This window comes from Balaenoptera ricei, chromosome 11 (assembly GCF_028023285.1).
Source record: "Balaenoptera ricei isolate mBalRic1 chromosome 11, mBalRic1.hap2, whole genome shotgun sequence".
Lineage (NCBI taxonomy): Eukaryota > Metazoa > Chordata > Mammalia > Artiodactyla > Balaenopteridae > Balaenoptera > Balaenoptera ricei.
Window position 1 is genome coordinate 68,399,901 of NC_082649.1, and position 14,991 is coordinate 68,414,891.

The window sequence follows — 14,991 nt, forward strand, 5'->3', positions numbered from 1 at the left end:
GAGGGAACCTACCTCAACATAATAAAGGTCATATATGACAGACCCACAGCAAACATCATTCTCAATGGTGAAAAACTGAAAGCATTTCCTCTAAGATCAGGAACAAGACAAGGATGTCCTCTCTCGCCACTATTATTCAACATAGTTTTGGAAGTCCTAGCCATGGCAATCAGAGAAGAAAAAGGAATACAAATTGGAAAAGAAGAAGTAAAACTGTCACTGTTTGCAGATGACATGATACTATACATACAGAATCCTAAAGATGCCACCAGAAAACTACTAGAGCTGATCAAGGAATTTGGTAAAGCTGCAGGATACAAAATTAATGCACAGAAATCTCTTGCATTCCTATACACTAACAATGAAAGATCAGAAAGAGAAATTAAGGAAACAATCTCATTCACCATTGCAACAAAAAGAATAAAATACCTAGGAATAAACCTACCTAAGGAAGTAGAAGACCTGTACTCAGAAAACTATAAGACACTGATGAAAGAAATCAAAGATGACACAAACAGATGGGGAGATATACCATGTTCTTGGATTGGAAGAATCAATATTGTGAAAATGACTATACTACCCAAAGCAATCTACAGATTCAATGCAATCCCTATCAAATTACCAGTGGCATTTTTTACAGAACTAGAACAAAAAAATGTTAAAATTTGTATGAGACACAAAAGACCCCAATTAGCCAAAGCAGTCTTGAGGGAAAAAAACGGAGCTGGAGGAATCAGACTCCCTGACTTCAGACTACACTACAAAGCTACAGTAATCAAGACAATATGGTACTGGCATAAAAACAGAAATATAGATCAATGGAACAGGATAGAAAGCCCAGACATAAACCGATTCACCTATGGTCAACTAATCTATGACAAAGGAGGCAAGGATATACAATGGAGAAAAGACAGTCTCTTCAATAAGTGGTGCTGGGAAAACTGGACAGCTACATGTAAAAGAATGAAATTAGAACACTCCCTAACACCATACACAAAAATAAACTCCAAATGGATTAGAGACCTAAATGTAAGACCGGACACTATAAAACCCTTAGAGGAAAATATAAGAAGAACACTTTCTGACATAAATCACAGCAAGATCTTTTTTCATCCACCTCCTAGAGTAATGGAAATACAAACAAAAATAAACAAATGGGACCTAATGAAACTTCAAAGCCTTTGCAAAGCAAAGGAAACTATAAACAAGACGAAAAGACAACCCTCAGAATGGGAGAAAATATTTGCAAACGAATCAATGGACAAAGGATTAATCTCCAAAATATATAAACAGCTCATGCAGCTCAATATTAAAAAAACAAACAACCCAATCAAAAAATGGGCAGAAGACCTAAATAGATATTTCTCCAAAGAAGACATACAGATGGCCAAGAAGCACATGAAAAGCTGCTCAACGTCACTAATTATTAGAGAAATGCAAATCAAAACTACAATGAGGTATCACCTCACACCAGTTAGAATGGGCATCATCAGAAAATCTACAAACAACAATGCTGGAGAGGGTGTGGAGAAAAGGGAACCCTCTTGCACTGTTGGTGGGAATGTAAATTGGTACAGCCACTATGGAGAACAGTATGGAGGTTCCTTAAAAAACTAAAAATATAATTACCATATGACCCAGCAATCCCACTCCTGGGCATCTACCCAGAGAAAGCCATAATTCAAAAAGACACATGCACCCCAATGTTCATTGCAGCACCATTTACAATAGCCAGGTCATGGAAGCAACCTAAATGCCCATCGACAGATGAATGGATAAAGATGATGTGGTACATACATACAACGGAATACTACTCAGCCATAAAAAGGAATGAAATTGGGTCATTTGTAGAGACATGGATGGGTCTAGAGACTCTCATACGGAGTGAAGTAAGTCAGAAAGAGAAAAACAAATATCGTATATTAACGCATATATGGGGAACCTTGAAAAATGGTACAGATGAACCAGTTTGCAGGGCAGAAATAGAGACACAGATGTAGAGAACAAACATATGGACACCAAGGGGGGAAAGTGGTGGGGTGGGGTGGGGTGGGGGGGTGGGATGAATTGGGAGATTGGGATTGACATATGTACACTAATATGTATAAAATAGATAATAAGAACCTGCTGTATAAAAAATAAATAAAATTAAATTCAAAAAAAACATAAGTGAAAATAAAAATAAAAGCATTGCTTACTTGATGATTTCTTTTTTGGAAAAAAAAAACCAAAAAAACCATCCACTCGCTTTGCCTCCCAGATCCAAAGCTTCAGTCCTGATCTCTCTCCCAGGCAGCAGAGTCACACACCCAGTGGCTGACTCCGCATCCCCTCTTGGATGCCTAACAGGCATCTTAAGGGTCACATGTCCACAAATGATCATTTGATTTTCGTCTCCAAGCCCACTCTTCTCCAGTCTTGCTTGGATTGATTCATGGCCATTCCATCCAATCAGTTGTTCAGGCCAGAAATCTAGGAGTCATGCTTCATGCTTCTCTTTCTCTTCCCATACTCATGCATCAGCAAGGCTTGATTTTTAACTCCAAAACATTCCCCCAAGGGACCCCCTTCTTTGCAGCCCAGGTGATGCTCAAAAGCCCCCATTGCTCCCCATCACACCAAGAACAAAACCCCTTATTCCTTTCTAAGACTGCTAGGAGCCTGGTTTTGCTGACCTCTTCACTCCCCCAACTACCACCATCAGAGATATCTAGGTCTTCTTTATGTTATGCCCTGTCTAGCTCCTGTCCTCTCAGGGCCTTTAACTGGCTGATCCCCCCACCTAGAATGACCCTCTTCTTCATCTCCCCTTGATGGCTCATCCAGATCCCATACAGAATGCCACCTCCCCTGAGAGTCCCCTCTCCCAAGCTGGCCCGTCGCCCTCATTCCCTGGTATTTTTCTGTCTACTGACTTGTCTAGTTTGTCTCCAGTTAGTCTGTGTCCTTGAACCTAGCCTCCGACTATGGAGCGGCCTCAGGGAAGGCTCTGACCATTTGGGTCAGAGAGCCCCGCCGTAACCCCCTGTACTCAGCCCGCATGTGGTCTGGGGCAGAGGGGATGCGGGTGTCGCCTCGGGAATCGCAGCTAACCAGGCGCTGCCCACTAGAGGGCAGCCCTGCTTAGCTAGGCCGAGACGAGGGGCAGATAGGGCGGGGTCTGGGCCTTGGCCGAGGCTCCTCCCCGGTGCTGCAAAGAGGTTCTGCGCTCCCGGAGTCCTCTGAGGGGCCGGACCCCTCCCCTGACTTCCAGGGACTGTCAAGGCCGGCTCCAGGAGCGGATTCAGTGGGTCGAACCGCGAGTGGGCCACATCAGTGCCGAATCCGACGATTGGGGGCGCTCTGCCCGCTCAAGGGCGCAGCCGGGGAACCCGCGCGGGAGGGACCACAACACTATCCTGGGAAAAATGGGGAAGCTGAGGCTACCGCAGGGCAGCGACTTGTCCTGGGTCATGCAGCGAACCCGGAGTCAGCTCAACGGCCCGGGACTTTGGGTAGTCAGGGGCCGGACGCGGCCCAGCTTCCAGCTATAGTCCTGCCCCTCCCCCCAGAGCTGCTGTGGAGTGGGTAGTGGGCGTCCGGCTCACCCACCCGGCAGAGTCCGGGGGCGGGGCCACATCAGCCCCGCCCCAGCCCCATTGGCTGCGGCGCTAGGGACGGGGCGGGGCTGCCAGATGTTGGGGCGGCAGCGTCGGCGGGAGCTAGGGAGAGGGAGGAGCCGCGGAACCAGGCGGAGGGTAAGGGCGCCGCTGGCCGGCCCGCGGGGCCCTCTCCGCACCCCTCTCGCTGAAGTTCGAAGAGGAATTGGCAGGCCTGGCGGGGGCTCCGGAACGGGCATGCACAGTGCTCGGCTTGACAGTTTCCTGGGCCAGCTCCGCTGGGAACTGGTGAGGCTTGGGAGCGGTTGTGGCTTGTGAGGACGTGTGTGGGGTGCTCGGCTGCCTTCCTGCCCGAACGGCACTCGGGTGGGGGGGGCTCTCCTGAGTGCCCATCCAAGACAGGATGGGGGCGGGGCGACGCAGATGGCCCAGATGGCCCGCGTCGGGTTTCGGACGGTTGGAAGCTGTGCTGGGCATCAAGTAACAGCCGCCCAGCTGGCCGTGCTGCCGGCGCGGCGGAGGAAGTTGGTGGGAGAAACTTCTTGTGGGGCGGAGCAGGGGGCTGCGAGGGACTAAAGAGGGGTGGTGCTGCTATGGATGCCTCCTATTCCAGGCTGGCCTGTACCTCTGTCCTCTATACCCCACCTGGCAGGTGCTCTATTCTTCTCTGAAAGACGCTGCGGGCTTTGGGGAGCTGAATCCCTCAAGAGGCACAGGATGCCCACCCCCCAGCCCTGAGCAGGACTTGCTTCCCAATGCAGGCCCGCAACCCTGCCTCCCGCCCTGGTGGCGGGTACCGACTTGCCCGGCGCTGCGTGCTGCAGCCTGCCGGACTGCCACCAGGTCGGCCGATGGGAGCCACACGAGCTTCGTGTGCCAGCGCCCCATGCCGGCCCTGTGCCCACTAGAGGCTTTGCTGCTTAGGCGTGCAGGCCAATCCAGCCCTCCTGGGCCTTCTGTTTTGGAATTGGCCTGACCAGGCAGACAGGGGTGACAAGCACTGCTCCTTTGACTTCTGCCCTCTCTTCCTCCACAGCTGTGTGGCCGGGACACAGACTCACCCCCAATGCCTGGCCCCCTTCCGCAACCCCCCAAACCTGGCCCAGGCATGCGGCTCAAGCACCGGCTCAGGGCCTCAGATGCCTTGGAAGAGGACTCAGCCTGTGGTGTGGAGGAAGAGGAGGAAGAAGCTGTGGTGACAGGAGACAGGGGTGCAGCCTTGGGGGGCCCCAGGGAGCATGCCCTAGACTGGGACTCTGGCTTCTCAGAGGTGTCAGGCAGCACATGGAGAGAGGAAGAGCTGCCTGTACTCCAGCATCCACCACCCTCAGCATGGCACCCCCATAGACAGCGCCTCTCGGCCAGTGGCATCCCCCTGCCTGGCAGAGCTCCTGCGGCCAGTGTACCACCTGCCCACCGACCACGGCCCAAGTCCACCCCAGATGCCTGCCTGGAGCACTGGCAGGGGCTGGAAGCTGAGGACTGGACAGCAGCCCTGCTTAGCAGAGGTCGTAGTCGCCAGCCCCTGGTGCTGGGGGACAACTGTTTTGCTGACTTGGTGCACAACTGGATGGAGCTGCCCGAGGCAGCAGGTGAGGGGGACAGTGGGGGTGGGCCCCGTGCCCGTGCTCGGCCCCCCCAGTTCCTGCTTGGCCTCTCTGAGCAGCTGCGGCGCCAGCTGGCCAGGGCACGCCGGGCAGCAGTGGCAGGAAAGCGACTGTCATGCCCACCTCGCCCGGAACCCGAACTGCCTGCAGATGTCTCACGCTTTGCAGCCCTCATGAGTTGCCGCAGTCGCCAGCCCATCATCTGCAATGATGTTGTCAGCTACCTCTGACCCTGCCCTCCAGCCTGGGACAATAAAGGGCTTTCTCTGCACTGTCCTGGTTCCATACCCCTGAGGCTCCAGGAGGCAGCCTCAGTCCTGCAAGGCACAACTCAGGCAGGCAAATCTAAAGAGCCTTTTCCCTCCCTGCAGGGGTCCCTGTCATGTCCATGTCACACCCCATGTGTCTGCCCCGTGTTCCATCATCCATCCTGTCCACTTACATCTTCCTTCAACAAGCATTTATTAAGCGCCTACCGTGGGCTTGGGATGCATGGCTCAACAGAGCTGGGTGGTGGGGCTGCTGCCTTGTCACAGCTTGTAGTGCAAGGGTGGGAAGGTAACGTCCTCCTTCTCACCCTCATAGCTGAGCTCCAATACCAGCACCCGCTGCCCAGGCTCAGGCACCTGGCGTGTCACCTCCAGCACCAGATCCGTCACCCTGGTGGCATGGGGGGGAGAGGGGTGGGGAGATTGGGTAGGTGAGTGGTGGCAGGCAGAGAGTGTCCTAGCATGGACTATAGGGTGTTGGCGGGCCATAAGGAGCCCAAGCCAGGAGCAAGAGCAGCCCAAGACAGGAAACATCTGAAACTATTTTAGGAGCGGCTGGCGGGGTGGGCAGGAGGCAGGAAGCTGTGAGTCCTCTGGGAGAGGGCCGTGAAAGGGGAGCTGAGCAGGGCGTGAGCTGGTGGGGCTGGCCAAGCAGGCAGCTCCTAGAGGCCTCTCCTCAGGCTCTTGGCCCTCACCCCACCCCCAGCCCATTTGCTGGCTCCATTTGGCAAAAGAAAACTTCAGGAAGGTGTGAGGGGCCCAAATGGGATTGGGAAGAGGAAAGGCTGCTTGTCCCCCACCTCCCACCTCCAGGGACGGAGTGAGGTTAAAGCCAGGTGTGGGCTCACCTGCGGGACAGGTGCTGGTCCTGCTTTTCAGGAGACCATCCTGCTGAGTAGAGCAGGGCCTTCCCGTGCAGCAGCATCCTCACCCTCAGCCCATTTAGTTTCTAGAGAGAGACAGGTTAGGTGCCAGCTGGGCCAGGCTGGGCCAGACCTGGGGGCAGGGCAGGAATGGGGCACACCTGGACATGGGCCAGCAGTGACTCCAGGGTCCTCTCGGGCTGCCCAGCAGGCACTTCCAGGCGGTCCCAACAGGTCCACTTCCAGTGATGGAACTGGGGGGCGGTAGTGGGGAGGAGTGAGAAGCTTCTTACACACACACCCTCCCCCTACCCCAGTTACCAATAGCTTATGGCCCCTTTCCTAGGGGAGGAGCTGGACTAGAGGCAGGAAGCAGAAGCCAGGGGGTGGGGGTGGAAGGTGGGATCTGGGCCCAGAATCTCAACACCCTCCCCGCCCATGCTGGGGCCAGCACAGGAAATGGGGCTACGGGGCCCCCACACAGGGAAACAGGCGATCCATCACACGGGCTGGTTGTGTGTGTGTGTGTGTGTGTGTGTGTGTGTGTTGGGGGGGCAATGCTTCCTGAGGAAGCGGGAGCAGGGCCGCTGCAGTCTCTGATAAAGCTGCTTGTTCCTCAAATGCAAGGCTGGATGCTGGGGGTGGGGTAAATCCTGTCCCCTAATTCTTTACCACCAGGGCCTTGGACTACTCATGGGCACATGGCAAGGGGCACAGTGACTCTAGCAGGAACACAGTCCACAGAGGACTCCTCTTCCTGTTCCTTTGTTCCTTCCTTATTTCTGGAGTCTTGGGGTTCTGGTACCCAGAGCTGAGGGCATAAGGGTGGCAGGCAGCCAGGGACCAAGACAGGAGGAGTTCTGCCAGCTCCCCAGAAAACACAGTGGGGTCAAGCTGAGACGAGGCCAGAGGTGAGATGGGGGACCCTTCCCCTCCCCCTCCTCCACGGACAAAGGCAGCTTGTGTTCTAGCTAGAGGAGGGGCCCCTCACAAAGGGGCTCTGTGTGCTGTGCCCTGAGGGACCCCAGGGCTGCTCAGCAAAAGCCCAGTGCTGGCCCATGACCTCTCCCCTCTCCCCCGGTGAGGGAATTCTCTCTGTACCCTCTTCTCTGCCCTAAGGAAATGCCAACTATCGCAGAACCTGGGCACACAGCCAGGGGCATTCATAGCCCTACACTTGAAGGAACACACATGTACACAAGCCCACGTGTACTCACATGCACACACATGCAAGCCCACATTGTGAAAGAGCCCTGCAGTCCCATCTGGCACACAGATGTGCAAGCATGCTCCCTCCATGCCCACACACCACAGGGCCAGGGATGCCCAGACCTGTGTGCACTCACACCTGTGACATGAATGCACACATCCCCACAGGGCTGCACACCCCACACCGGTGGTGGTGAGCTCAGTGCCCTTTAACTCAGGTCGAGGGGGAGGGCCAGGATCCCCATGTTTGCAGGCCGATATTAGGCTCTGTTTGGGGCTAGGGCCCTATTCCCCCTCCCCCTCAGGGGCACTCCTGGGAAGGAGGGAACTGCGGGGGATGTCTGGCTCCACTAATGAGTTAAAGCTGCAGCTCCCCCAGACCCGGACTGTTGGGGGGTGGGGGTGGCTGACGGCTGCTTCCTGTGTCTGACAGGTCCCAGCCTGGCTTTGCAGCAGGGAGGCGACTGGAGGGAGTCTTGAGGACTCCCCCAGAGTCTGGGTCCTGATGAGAGCCTGAAGCTAAAGTAGGGCCTGTTTGGGTAGGTGCAGGGAAAACTCAGGTCTGGTATGGGTGGGGTGTCAAGGGCTCACCTCCTGGATGGCTGGGGCGTGAGGTACCCAGCGGCTAAAGTAGTTTTCAGCCAGGTTCAGGTAGCTGTGGCGAAAGGCACTGCGGGGCCGTGGGCTGCCCACCACCTTATACAGCTCCAGGCCCACCAGGCCAGCCACAGCTGCCGTAGTAGTGGCAATGGCTGGGGTAATCCGGCCCACAATTCGCTTGGTCTGCCAAGGACAGGAGATTTGGTCTGGGCCCAAGGCATAAGGTTAGGGTTTGACCCCCACCTCCAGGCCTGAGCCCCAAGGGGCAGGGTACCTTGGTGCGGTCTGCTGGTGGGATCCCATAGTTCTGAGCTCGCAGGCTCGCCGCTGCCGCCACAAAATCCACATGGAAATCATCGTCCTGTGAGGCCCAAGGCACAGTAGTATTAACATTGTCCCAGTGCCCCTCACCTCAGCCGACCCTGTGCCACTGCACAGCTCTTCACACAATTCGGTGGGGTGGATGCTCACATCTCCCCACTTAACAGATAAGGAGGCTGAGGCTCGGGGAAGATGAGCTGCTTCTGGGGTCCTTCTGGGAGGAAAACTCAGGCCAAGGGGCTTCAAAGCTACCTTCTTAGCTCTTGACCTTCCCCAACAACCTCTCTCGCCCCGCCCTTCACCCCCACTTGGGCTCCCACCTTCTCAAATGTCAAGGGTTCCAGGGGAGGGCCCACAGTCCAGATTTCCAGGGCTTCATGCAGTTTCTTCGACTGCTCAGGGCCTGTCAGGGGAAGGGGGTGTTGGGGCAGTCCTTAGCCCCCATGTCCTGCACTCTTCTGGAGCCTGCTGCCTATCCTTGGTCCCTGCCAAGCCTATCACTTACCACTTTCAGGGAGACCCCTTGATGGATGGTGCAATCTCCTCTCCAGCAGCCCCAGCCCTCACTTGTGTGTGTGTGTGTGTGCCCATGCACACCTATGTGACTCTGTTCTCATCTGGGGGCCACAGCTAGTTGCTCCCTAGGGCCCAGTGGTTTGTGTTTTTTTGTTTGTTTGGTTTTTGTTTTTGTTTTTTTTGGCTGAGAGTCTGCCAAAGGAATGGGGGTGGGGGAGTGGGGTGTGGGTGGGGTAGGCAGCAGGGAGAGGACCTACTGAGGGGCCAGAGGATGAACCCAAGGCTAGAGAGAAGCAAGGTCAGAGGGCCTGAGAGGTATTGAGTTGGCTTCAGGGCCCCCAGACCCCGTCTTCTTTCTGCAGCACAGGCTGAGGAGGGTCAGGCCTTTGGGTGGCAGCACGGGGGGCCAGGGTCAGGGACCTCACCAAACTCAGCATAAGCCGAAGCCAGCTCCAGGTCACTAGCAAAAATGGGGGCTAAGTCCTGTGGGTCAGGCAATGGCAGCAACTTCAGCAGTCGCCTGAACGCAGTCTGGTCCCGTGAGCCAGGCAGCCCATGCATCTGGGCATACAGGTTGGCAGCCGCTAGCACGTAGAGGAGATGCGTGTCCTGCAGTGAGACCAAGAGCAGGGGTGGCTGCATGGGCTTGAGCGAGCTTGTGTGGGTGCATGGGGTGGGGGTCACCGCCCATTTGTGGATCTGTTTGAGTGCCTGCCTCTGCCTCCCATGTGGACACCCACATGTGCACAAACACGGCTCTCTCCCTCTCAGCATCTGTGCATCTCTACAAAATATAGAGGTGCCCACCTCCGCTCTGAGGGGCCATATTCCCATCTCAGGGCCGCCAAGGGACTCCACTCACTTGGCTGGCGTCAAACTCCAAGGGCCGGGGACACTGTTTGGGACCCGACCAGAAAAGAGTTCCATCCGCTAGCACCTAGGGAAATGGAGGCTGCTGGGCTCAGCCGGGTCACCCTGAGCCCTCAGCCTCCTGACCCCTAGCCACCCACTTTGTCGGGTGGGAAGCGGCTCAGCAGCTGTGTGATGCCATAATGGAAGCAGAGTTGCCACTGGCCAAGGGCCCAAAGCACGCAGTCTTGCCAGGTCTGTGGACGCTCTCTCAGGACACCCAGTACCACCTGCTGCAGGGTCAGCACCTGTGACTCATCCAAGTGTGCCAGAGACGTGAACGCCCTGCGGACAGAGGAGAAAGTTTGAGGCTAAGCCCTAAGCCTCTTGGTGTTAGGGAGCCTGGACTCCCATTCACCCTTGTTGGCGGTCTTACTGTTGGTGGCAGTTGATGGTCTCGGCAGACAGACGGAAAAGTCCTTCAAACTCATCCCGGGCCCACTGTGAGCGGAGGGAGGAACCATGAGTTGCCGGTTGGCAAAGAGGTCTGCAGCTGAGGACTGAGCCAGGTGGGTAGGAGTCTCTGGGGTTCTTCCCACCTGCAAGGTGTGCTCGGTTGTGCTGGGGAAGTGCCGCACGGTGCAGACAGGGTAGGAGGCATCCTCAGAAGCTGCAGCGGAGGCGGGGGCTCTGTAGTCCTCAGTCACGTGTGGTATGAACACACAAGCACTGCCCAAGGTGCCCTTGGTGCCCGCCTCCAGTAGTGGCTTCAGATAGTGGGTGCAGCGAGCAGCCACATAGCGCCCTGGCGAGGGGGGCAGAGGGTCAGAAGTGGGGCTGGCACAGCCTCGGACAAGGGGTGAATTCTAGGCTTGAGCACTCACGGGCCTGGAAACTGTCCAGGGCAGCAGCCACGCCATCCACACTGGAGAAGAAGTTGTCCCCATAGATGTGCTCTGTAGTAAGATCCAGCTGGTAGGTGAGCGGGGTCACCTGCAAATCTGAGTTCAGGCGGTGAGCGGCCTCTGCAGCCACCTCCGCCTTTGGCCTCTGAGAAGAAAGCAGGAAGACGTTGGGTGGGGGAAGGGGCGCATTGTGGGAGGACAGTCCAGGACATGGGTGTGGGGACGGGTCGGCACTCACACCAAAGTCCTGGGGCCTGAAGAGAAACTGCCGGCTGAGGTTGGAGCGCTCCACGTGGTCCATGTCAGCAACAGTCACGCCCCCACTGCCGCCGGCACCCAGGCCCACTAGGGCAAAGCCTTTGAGCAGCTCGCAGCCGATAGCGCCAGCACCCACCTGCCAGCAGGAGCAACCTTAGCCAGAGGGCCAGGCCTTGCCCTTCCACATACTCCCAACCTCACCACATAGCTCACCAGGAGGTAGTGCTGGTGGCTCAGCTTCTCCTGAAAACCGGCCCCAAACACTGCAATTTGCCCATCATAGCGGCAGTCTCTCTAGGGGACACAGACAGGGGTTAGTGATGGCCACTGGCCTGTGCTGCATCTCCCTCCTGCACCCAGTTTTCCAGGTCAGGATCTCGGGACCGTTCTTCCTCTTTCTCCCCCAGTCCTGAGTTTGGATAAGGCTTGCACCCCTACCCCAGGTTCTCACCGGTGCATAGTCCTCAGGATTGGGAAAGGGCTCCTCATCTTCTGGAAGGCAATCAAGGGCATCAAAGTACAGCCACTGGTCCAGGGGCATAAACTTCTTGGAGACTGCCTAGAAGTCAGCACTTCAGTCTGGGGACTCTTCCCACCTCCTAATCCCCTCAGATCCTGGCTGAGGGCTGCACCCAGGTTGGTGAAGCTCCCAGGGCCGCTATCTAGTATTGGGCACCCTGTGGCACCCACACCGACCTCTGCACCCTTCCCAGCCCCGCCCTGCCTCTGCCTGTGCCCACCTTCAGCACTTCCTGAGCAGCCACTGCACCCAGCACGGCTGCCATGGGGCTCAAGCCACCAGCACTGCTCAGGGCAACTGTCCGCACCAGAGCCTTATCCAGCTGCTCTTCCAAAGGCTCTCCTTCCATCCCCTTCAGTGATTCCAGGGCCTGGGCTAGGTCCACCACCATCTCTGCATCAACCTATCGGGTAGAACTCTGTGGGTAAAGCAGCCCCAGCTTGAGCTCCACTCCGCATTTGAATCCTTCAGGCAGCCAACCACCCTGTTCCACAGAAGAGGAAGCAGAAGCCTGAGTGGGAGGGCCCCACTAGCGGATGCCCGGTGCCAGACAATGGCCCTGGAGGCTTTCCCAACCTGGGGGCACCTTCCAGGCCAGATCTTAGGGGTTAGGAGTAGCATGGGTCCCCAGGCTTTGTGCTTGGCCCTTCCATGGATCCAACCTCTGGTCTATAGATAGTGTTTATCATCTCCTTTATTTGAGTGGGAAACTGCTTCTGGATTCAGTCTTGGATCTGTAAGACAGTCATTGTTGCCTCCTGGTAGGTGAGGCCCCGTTAAGACAGAGGCTGGAGGGAGGGGCAACGGGGCCACTCACAGGATCCCAGGGCTTAGGAGGGCGGCCATGGAGCTGCTGAAACTTGTGCAGTGCATGGAAGGCCTGATGCAGGCAGTGGGCACGGTGAACTTCCTGGGGACTCTGGGCCACAACACGGGGCTGAAGCAGGGCTGTGTCCAGGGGCTCCTGCAGGGGGCACTCGGTTCAGGGTCATGTCCAGAACACTGCGGGTCCCTCGAGGCACCCAAGCTCCCCAACCTCAGATGCACTTGAACTCACGTGGCTCACAGTCTTGGGTCTCTTGACCTCAGTGACAGCCCCACCACGCAAGTAACGAGAGAAAGTTGTTGTGTCCCCAATCTCCAAGGTCCCATCCCCTAGGGGAGATCGAGCCTGATCAGTATGCCCTCTGAACCTGAGTAGTTCCCCACACCCCATCCTGTCTTGCATCTACATTCTTGATGTTGCTCCACCCTGAGGAAGGGGGAGGGAGAACTTATCTCCAAGGACCAGGTTGTGTCCACCCCCAGTGGGGACCTGGGCACTGAGCCTGGAGTTGGAGTGGGGTTGACTTAACTCTGCACGTGGAGAGGCCGAGGAGCACAGCCGTTGAGCTCCACCATGCCCTCAATGCCTGAGAAAGTCACCAAATCCCCACTGTTGAAGCGGTGGGCATCAGCCTCTTCTCTCAGAGTGAGAATGCCAGGGGAGCCCTGGATAAGAGGTGGCTTGCTCAGGGCTGCCTGTCCCTGCATTCCACAGGCTCTGGCAGCCCCTCCTTAGTAGGTGAGCACCCCCCACATTAGCACCCACCTGGGAGATGTGCTGGATGGCAGCCATCAGGGGTTCTGCCTCTGTAGGGTCCTGCACAGTGAAGTCCTCACCAAAGTCACAGAACAACTGCCTGTGGTGGGGTGGGAGGGGTCACTGAGATGGCTCAGTGGTTAACTGCCACAGTTGTGGTGAAGGGTGACGTACACTAGGGCAAGCCCAGAGGAATTGGGAAAAGAATGCTGGGAGAGGCTTGGAAGCTGGAGTTTGAAGGGTTTACTGGATCAAGTCTGGAGGCTGGGGTGGAGGAAGCAGACAAATGGGACTGGGGACTGTATAATCAAGAGGGGATGCTGGGACAGGCCTGAGGTTGGGTGGAGGGGCTCTAGAGCAAGCCTGGAGCTGGGGACAGCACTGGGACCAGTTGCTGCCTGTGATGTGGCAGGCTAGGTAAGCCATCTCACCCCACGAGGCCTCGGGTGTCAGCCACCAGAAAGCAGACTCCGTGTTTATGGCAAATGGTGCCCACCTTCAGCTGCTCCTGTAGCTCCGAGGCAGTCAGCACCACCACCTGGGTGGACCTCATGATCAGTAGGGCCAGACCACTTCAAGCCCACCCTGCTGCTAAAGGCTGGAGGGGGACACTGGGCTGGCCTGGAGAGTAGGGCTGGGAGGGTACCTGGAAGTCCAGCAGCAGGTCCTCGGTGATGTCACCTGTGTGGATGCACACCTGAACAGCTCCATTGAGCTTAGCCAGAAGTTCTTGAGATGCCTCAGCCCTGCTCCTTCCCAAGTCCTGCTCTGAGAGGAAAAACTAAAGAGAGACCCAGTCTGGCTTTAACAAGGAGTTTTCTCTTGGGCCCTATCCCCAAGGGCTATGGTCTGGAAACCCATAGCCCCCCAGGACCCTCACCTGGGCAGACAGGTCAGACCAGCAGGTAGGGTGGGGATCATGAAGAGTGAGACTGCCCACGCCCATCAGGACCAGGTTTTTGGCCACCTCAGCCCCCAGGCCCTGCAGGCCTGACAGTAGCACCTTGGCTCCCTGAATCCTCTGCATGGCTGGCAAGCCCAGCACATACCTGTGGGTGGGAAGTAAGAGGGCAGGCGATTGGAGATCAGAAGTCAGAAGGCCACCCCGCTCTCCTCCCCACCTCGGGCCTCACAGCTGCCGCGAGTACAGCTCTTCATCCAGCGACTTGGAGGTCTCCAAGACATCCATCCTGAGGCCTGGGGCCGGAAAACAGGCTGCAGCGCTTACAGATAGGGTCTCTGTGTGGCAGGCAGTGCCAGCAGGAGCCAGTGCAAACAGGCACTAAGGCTAAGGAGTGAAGCACACTGCCGGTCACAGCTTTCTTCCTGGCTCCTCTGTCATTTCCGGGCAAAGCAAAAGTGAAAGTGAAGCTAGACTGAGCAGGCTCCTGGTCCTGCCTCCAGCCTGTCCAGCACAGCCTAGCCTGGCAAAGAAGAGTTCTGGCAGCCCTAGGGCACTGGCAAGGTAGGACAGAATTCCTGGATCTGTTCCCCCTCTGGGAGAGCAGGTATTTCTCTTGAGGAAGGCGGCAGGGCCATAGGAGGGATCCATGCGGTCTCCTGTAGCTCCCTAGATGTCCTGAAACCTCAGGCCCCTATCCCCCTTAGGGGCCCCTGCCTGGATGGGCTTCCTGCCCACAGAGTACCGACGGGAACTCCCTTGTCCTGAGGACTCGCCTGGTCTCCTAACCACACACAGAGACTTAGAGACCCTAGAGGGCAGAACCAGTCCCAGAGGCTGTGAGAGCTTATGGATTACGCTGTCCCACATCCAGGGCTTAAACTACAGACTTGGGGTGGAGCCTAGCATCTTTGAGAGTGCCTGCGTGCCCCTAAGCCATCTCCTCAGGGATCAGGGATTCCCCTCTGCCCACAGCTGTCTGGTCAGGACAG

At 56.5% G+C, this 14,991-nt stretch overlaps 2 protein-coding genes across 5 annotated transcripts; one reads left to right on the plus strand and one right to left on the minus strand.

The window, feature by feature from the left end:
* The first annotated feature begins 3,680 nt into the window (after positions 1-3,680).
* INKA1 (inka box actin regulator 1) lies at positions 3,681-5,477 on the plus strand. Of its 2 annotated transcripts, none has more exons than XM_059937631.1 (2): positions 3,681-3,887; positions 4,636-5,477. In XM_059937631.1, exons 1-2 carry the CDS (start codon positions 3,837-3,839, stop codon positions 5,434-5,436), a joined length of 852 nt encoding a protein of 283 aa, XP_059793614.1. In that variant the 5' UTR covers positions 3,681-3,836; the 3' UTR covers positions 5,437-5,477. The 2 variants fall into 2 exon arrangements, with proteins under 2 accessions (XP_059793614.1, XP_059793615.1); XM_059937632.1 differs by lacking the exon at positions 3,681-3,887 and adding an exon at positions 4,068-4,123.
* Positions 5,478-5,651: 174 nt separating this feature from the next.
* UBA7 (ubiquitin like modifier activating enzyme 7) lies at positions 5,652-14,428 on the minus strand. Of its 3 annotated transcripts, none has more exons than XM_059939683.1 (24): positions 14,232-14,428; positions 13,979-14,147; positions 13,745-13,861; positions 13,530-13,636; positions 13,108-13,198; positions 12,872-13,007; positions 12,574-12,671; positions 12,334-12,480; positions 11,737-11,919; positions 11,448-11,555; positions 11,210-11,290; positions 10,977-11,132; positions 10,718-10,883; positions 10,433-10,638; positions 10,270-10,334; positions 9,995-10,178; positions 9,847-9,921; positions 9,410-9,593; positions 8,789-8,871; positions 8,422-8,508; positions 8,139-8,330; positions 6,500-6,592; positions 6,324-6,424; positions 5,652-5,866 (listed from the first exon to the last, which is right to left on the minus strand). In XM_059939683.1, the coding sequence occupies exons 1-24, from the start codon at positions 14,285-14,287 to the stop codon at positions 5,737-5,739; spliced, it is 3,015 nt and encodes a 1,004-aa protein (XP_059795666.1). In that variant the 5' UTR covers positions 14,288-14,428; the 3' UTR covers positions 5,652-5,736. The 3 variants fall into 3 exon arrangements, with proteins under 3 accessions (XP_059795666.1, XP_059795665.1, XP_059795667.1); XM_059939682.1 differs by having other exon boundaries at positions 13,745-13,879; XM_059939684.1 differs by lacking the exons at positions 13,745-13,861; positions 13,979-14,147; positions 14,232-14,428 and having other exon boundaries at positions 13,595-13,611.
* Between the last annotated feature and the right edge of the window lie 563 nt (positions 14,429-14,991).